At 44.0% G+C, this 5,853-nt stretch overlaps 1 protein-coding gene across 1 annotated transcript; it reads left to right on the top strand.

Annotated features, from left to right (window-relative positions):
* The first annotated feature begins 927 nt into the window (after positions 1–927).
* Positions 928–5,432, top strand: grpel1 (GrpE-like 1, mitochondrial). Its single transcript, XM_056443030.1, has 4 exons — positions 928–1,020; positions 2,116–2,260; positions 2,731–2,812; positions 4,438–5,432. Exons 1-4 carry the CDS (start codon positions 953–955, stop codon positions 4,782–4,784), a joined length of 642 nt encoding a protein of 213 aa, XP_056299005.1. The 5' UTR covers positions 928–952; the 3' UTR covers positions 4,785–5,432.
* The last annotated feature ends 421 nt before the right edge of the window (positions 5,433–5,853 follow it).

Genomic DNA, 5,853 nt, shown 5'->3' with positions numbered 1-5,853 from the left:
GTACGTATAGTGTGTGTGTGTAAGTGTGTATGTGTGTGTGTTTGTGTAAGTGTGTGTATATGTGTATGTATGTAGTGTGTGTATATGTGTAGGTGTTTGTGTAAGTTTGTGTGTGTAGGTGTGTGTGTGTATGTGTGTGTGTGTATGTAGTGTGTGTGTGTGTGTACATGTAGGTGTGTTTGTGTAAGTGTATGGTGTGTGTGTGTACATGTAGGTGTGTTTGTGTAAGTGTGTTTGTGTAAGTGTAGGTGTGTTTTGTGTAACTGAGTGTACGTGTAGGTGTGTCTGTGTAAGTATAGGTGTGTTAGTGTAAGTGTTAATGTGTAGGTGTATTTGTGTAATGATGGCATACAATGCAAATACATGCACATTGCTACATGAATATATATTTACAAACACATGAATACATCCGAACGAGGTCTGTAAACTCCAAGTAGCCTACAGATCGGAACTTACAGGAAGTAAGGGTCTCTTTGACTTCCTGTGTATTCTTTAAACTTTAAAGGCAGCTGATACCTGCTGCCATCCCCGGCTCTTCCGGGCGAGAAGCAATTTCTATCGAACAAGCCTATTATGAGATACTAAGTCATAATTATATGTTGCTCAGTCAAAATTATAAGTTGCTAAGTCATAATTATGAGAAGTTATTATTTTGAGAAAGTTATAATGACTTCGTTTCTTATAGGATTTTTCATCACAGCTTCAGAAATGGGTTTTCATAGTTTGAGGTGGACTTTTTGTCTCTGTCCTTGGTGAGGAGCTTTCACCTTTAACTACAACTCAACCAAACTACACCTCGTCGTCAACCTCTTCTCGGAATCTGATTGGTCCAATGTGAACAGCGTTCTTGTTACGCACTCCTGATTGGCTCAAACCGCACGCAGCTGTCATCACGTCGCGTGTCCGGTCAGCGTGTGCTGCGAGGAGGTTTCACCAGTGGTTCACAGGAAACATGGCGGGTTGGTGTGTGCGAGCAGTGAGGCAGAGCTACTCACTTGTAGCTGTACCTGCGCGAATCAGGTAACAGTCTTAAACTCGACGTTGTTAACTGAAATGTCCCAATGCTGGGCTTGGTTTGTGAGGACTGTGAGCTCATGGCTGCTCGGGGAACGGAGTAGTGCAGCCCGGCTAGCAGCCTTAACTTTCTTACCCGAACATGGTCCCTAATGTTGACCTTTCCGCGAGCGACAGGCTGACGGGACGTGTGTGAGATGACCTAATACAACGTTACCTAAACAACTTGTTCAGTGTAGGTTATATGTGTGACATTGTTAGCATGTAGAAGAACGATGACACATGCTAAACGTCACATGCTAAACGCCACATGCTAAACGGTCCACGGAAGTGACCTCGGTCGGTCTGCTAATAGTACTGTCATAGTCATGTAACGGTGTGTGTGTGTGTGTTATTTAATAAGATCATGTAATCGCATTTGATCAGATTAAATGCATTATACGATGTTGTGTGTCGTCTTCTCTTGAATGGAGAACATGCCAAACCCATTCCCAAATCTAACTAAATGTTTCATTTGTCGTTATCCAACATGTAGCTGCACACGGCATCAGCTGAATGTCTCTACACTACTTGGGCCAGAGACAAATGATTACTCATGGTGAAATATGTTATTTCACTTAATTCAGTTTATTTAGTATACTCCATTTTCACAAATTACATATGCGCCTCAGAGGGCTTTACAATCTGTACACATTGACATCCCTGACCTTTGACCTCACATCGGATCTGGAAAAACTCCCAAAAATCGAAAACAACTTTCACAGATAAGAAAGGGATAGAAACCTTCAGGAGAGCAACCAAATTACACTTTTTAGTCTGTATACTAAATGTAAGTTGTCATTGAATGACCACATTGTGGGTCATCCACCTGTTAGTTGTGAGTCTGGACAAGGGTCCAAATACAAAGGCCTCTGGAGAAGAAACGTACTAACTGATGGGTTCAAAGTATTCCTCTAAAATAATGTTCACAACCCTTGAATAATCTACTTATTATGTCCATGGTGATGTCTTAAAATAATTTGTTTGTTAATCCTAAACTCAAAATGATTCAGTTTACCATCATCATTGACAAAGCCAAATCTCTCTCTCTTCCTGCCACAGAGCATCTTCATGTTTGCTGTGCACAGCCACCCAGCAGAAGAATGGCCCCGGGTCCGAGGAGGCTGAGAAGCCGGACCAGAGTGCAGCAGAGACTCTCCTGATGGAGGAGAAGACGAAGCTGGAGGACCAGATGAAGGACATGACGGTGAGTGCTCGCCCAGTCTGACTGGTGATATCTTGTCTGTTGATTATTACTGCGTCTCTTTTTACCTCATCCTTCAGAAGTTACATTAGTCTGGAGAATTTTATAATTCCAAAAATTCTAATTATTTTGTCATTTCGTGTGTAAAAGATCTTTGATTGATGTTTTGTATGTGCAAATCTGCAATATTTTGCGATGATTAATTGAACGATATGACAGATTAGTTATTTACAGCCTTGGTTTAAAGATGGTTTGACCACTGAACATACGCCCGTTTAAACTTAACTAACAATACATCACAATGATAACAATGTTGTATCAAATGGTATTTATTTGTGAATGGAGGACATGGAACATTCTGTTACATTATCTCCAATACCGCTTCAAATAAAAATGCTTAATGGTAATTTAGTACAGATTATTCCTGAGCCTCTTAATGTCAGCCTTGCTTACTTTTTCCACCATGTTTTCAGGAGAAGTACAAGCGGGCGTTAGCAGACACAGAGAACCTCAGGACAAGGACACAGAAGATGATAGAAGATGCTAAATTATACGGTAAAGACTCAATTTCAATATTTCAACAGGATGTATGAATCCTGCAGAAAGGTTTGATGTTTACTCTGCAGTTGCATGATGTAATCATTCGATGTCACGTTAGGGCCACGTGGCCTTTTTGATTGAACTGAATGTCAGTGAAGTGGTTAGCTCCATTTAGTTTACTTGAATGCATTTAGTTTACTTGAAACCTGTATTTGGAATGTTTACATAATATAACGCACGAGATTTAGATTTCCATCACAAGCTTATTCAATGTTTTTTCTAATTTGAGTGTACATGATGTACTATTTTTTGTATACCTGTTATAGGCTTTAAAGTGAGACTATAACCTTTAGGGGATTCTTTGTAGTGTTCAGGTACTGGAGGCACTCTAATTGTACACATGTATACAATCAATTCAGTTTATATAGCCCGATAATACTAATTTGCCTCAGAGGGCTTTACAATCTGTAAACAGAGACATCCCTGACCTTTAACTCACATCAGATCAGGAACAACTCCTAAGAAACAGAAAAATGCTTTCAGGGGGAAAAAGGGAAGAACCCTTCACAGGGTTTTTCCTGGGTCAAAATGGGTCTTCGGTGCTCCCAAAAAAAAAATGTCACCGTCTATTCGTGCAGGTCGGGCTGTTGAGTGAGCGATCAGCAGCTGGCCGCTCTGTCCATTCGCGGACCTCACAGTTGCGTATTGATCAGACAAGTAGACATGCTTATCAACTCCAGTGTTTCCCCTACCAATATAACAGGGTGAAATCTCCCCCCCCCCCCCCCCGTCAACAATTCTCCGCTCGCGCGACAGAGCGATGCGCGCGCGGGCATCGAAGCTCTGCCGTGATGCGCGCACACGGGTGAGCACACTCTCACCCCCGTCAACAACTCATCTCGGCTCGTGCGCGCCAGAGCTCCGATGCCGGCGCGCGCTTCGCTCAGCGGTGATGCGCGCACACAGGTGAGCACACCTCAGTGTTATATTAAGCTTAGGGCACCAACATGGCTCGCGGCACTAGTCTCGCCCCCCTGAAGCTGCACCTAGGGGAAACACTGAACTCGATTACTATTGACCCAAACAGAACGAGGGTTCGGCTGTAGCCGACTTGAAACATACTATTGAGAACATATTCGCTGACATGCACGTGATGAACACAGTTTTTATTTTTTTTATTTTTTCCATCGCAGACTTTTTTTAGCCTTAGGCGCTCGGGATTTGTCATAGGCGCTCGGGAAAACGGCTTAGGCGCGCGCCCAAATGTTCTCTATGCAGGAAAAACCCTGCTTCAGGAGAACAACAGAGGAGGATCCCTCTTGGTGTATTGTAAATATCAGAAAGCAACCTCTCTGAGTTGTTATAACTGGAAGGTTCTTTGTCTATTGTATTGATATTTCATCTCCATTTGAAAAGCTGTGATCAGGGCTGATATTGTAGCTTCAACAGCCTTAAGTGGTCTGCAATGACCGCTGACTAAATGTTGTTTAATTGACTGTTTCCTCGGTCGGTGCCTCTGCTACGCTGCGTGTCAAAGGTATAGCGACAAGTAAACACTACGTTCCACACCAGGAGCTCTCCTGGTTTTGTGGGAGATGTAAAGCAGGTTGAAGAATGTTCTTCCCTCCTTCCATCACTAGGGATCCAGGGCTTGTGTAAGGACCTGCTGGAGGTGGCCGACATCTTGGAAAAGGCCACAGACTGTGTGCCCAAGGAGGAGGTGACCACCCAGAACCCTCACCTGAAGAACCTGTACGACGGGCTGATGATGACCGAGGTCCAGATCCAGAAGGTGTTCACCAAGCACGGCCTGGTCAAACTCAACCCTGACGGCCAGAAGTTTGACCCTTATGAGCACGAGGCGCTCTTCCACGCCCCCGTGGCGGGCAAGGACCCTGGCACTGTCACCATTGTGACCAAAGTGGGCTACAAGCTTCACGGCCGCACCCTCAGGCCAGCATTGGTGGGCGTGGCCAAAGCCCCCTAGAAAGAGGGTGTAACTGACAAAGTGGGATTGCTCTGTTGCCCGAGTGTCTGATGACCTCGGGTACAACAGACTGGAACCCAACGGAGCTGGACTTTGTATCTGGATCACCATCTTTTAGCAGAAACATTTACAAACACACTTCATCTGGCACAGGACAGTCTCTACAGTAGAATTTCAGTTTTTCATGCGAGTGATGTCATTCAGTTTCAGCCTCACCAGATCACAGATGGAGGCTTTAGCTCCTCCTCCTTCCAGCCAAACTCTACCCGTAAGGCTGTTTTGGGTGAGCTATGATGTAAAATCCTTCGAAAATGGAGTAGTACTGATTCTGAATGGTAAATATCATTCCAGACTTTAGTTTGAAGCCCTAATAATCTTGACCCTGACAGTGTCCTTGTTTGTGAGTTTTAATGAGTTCTGTGAATATAGCGAGGAGCAGGAGGCGACTTGAGGATCTGAAGAACTCGTAATGTCCACAAACATCCTCCCTGGTTCTGGACCCATCAGGCCCGGGGAGGGGGGCCAGCCTCACTCATTGTGACCTTCTGAAACAACAACAACAACGGCTTTAACTGTAGACCATGAAAATAGTGATGTAATATCTGCCCAAGCCGTCGCAGCATGATAATAAACTGACCGTTTAGTCTTCTTTGACACATCCTGAAATTTAATGGTCTCTCAGTGCGAAGCTTTTTAAACCGTCAGCCACCAAGTGAGACACGAGGGGACGGCAGCTGCACACCGCTATCGAGGTTGGTTGTTCTCATAAGCCCTTATGAAATGAGTTGGTTTGATTTATAAGTGTAGTTTCCCCGTTGCATTTTATTGACGAGGAAACAGGACTATATACTGTTATAAAGTGTTTGCCTTTAATACAGCTCCATTCATCCAATGATAACATGTGCAACTAGAACGGGCACTCGGTAGAGCGCATACCTTCGCGTATCACAATATTGGGCATTGAATTATGAACATTTTGGCATTAGTTGTATGCCAATTGGATAAAAATTGACCGCGCTATGGTAAAAAGATTTTGACCTTTTCATGACCTTCGATCCGATCGATCCCA

Source organism: Pseudoliparis swirei, chromosome 21, assembly GCF_029220125.1.
Source record: "Pseudoliparis swirei isolate HS2019 ecotype Mariana Trench chromosome 21, NWPU_hadal_v1, whole genome shotgun sequence".
NCBI classification, from domain to species: Eukaryota; Metazoa; Chordata; class Actinopteri; order Perciformes; family Liparidae; genus Pseudoliparis; species Pseudoliparis swirei.
This window is presented reverse-complemented; position numbering and strand designations above follow the sequence as displayed.

What these genes read in the sequence shown, in the direction of transcription:
- grpel1 (XM_056443030.1), top strand. Translation starts at nt 953, where the DNA reads ATGGCGGGTTGGTGTGTGCGAGCAGTGAGGCAGAGCTACTCACTTGTA. An exon ending in GCTGTACCTGCGCGAATCAG is followed by an intron (nt 1,021 to 2,115) that starts GTAACAGTCTTA and finishes TTCCTGCCACAG; the next exon opens with AGCATCTTCATGTTTGCTGT. An exon ending in ACCAGATGAAGGACATGACG is followed by an intron (nt 2,261 to 2,730) that starts GTGAGTGCTCGC and finishes CCATGTTTTCAG; the next exon opens with GAGAAGTACAAGCGGGCGTT.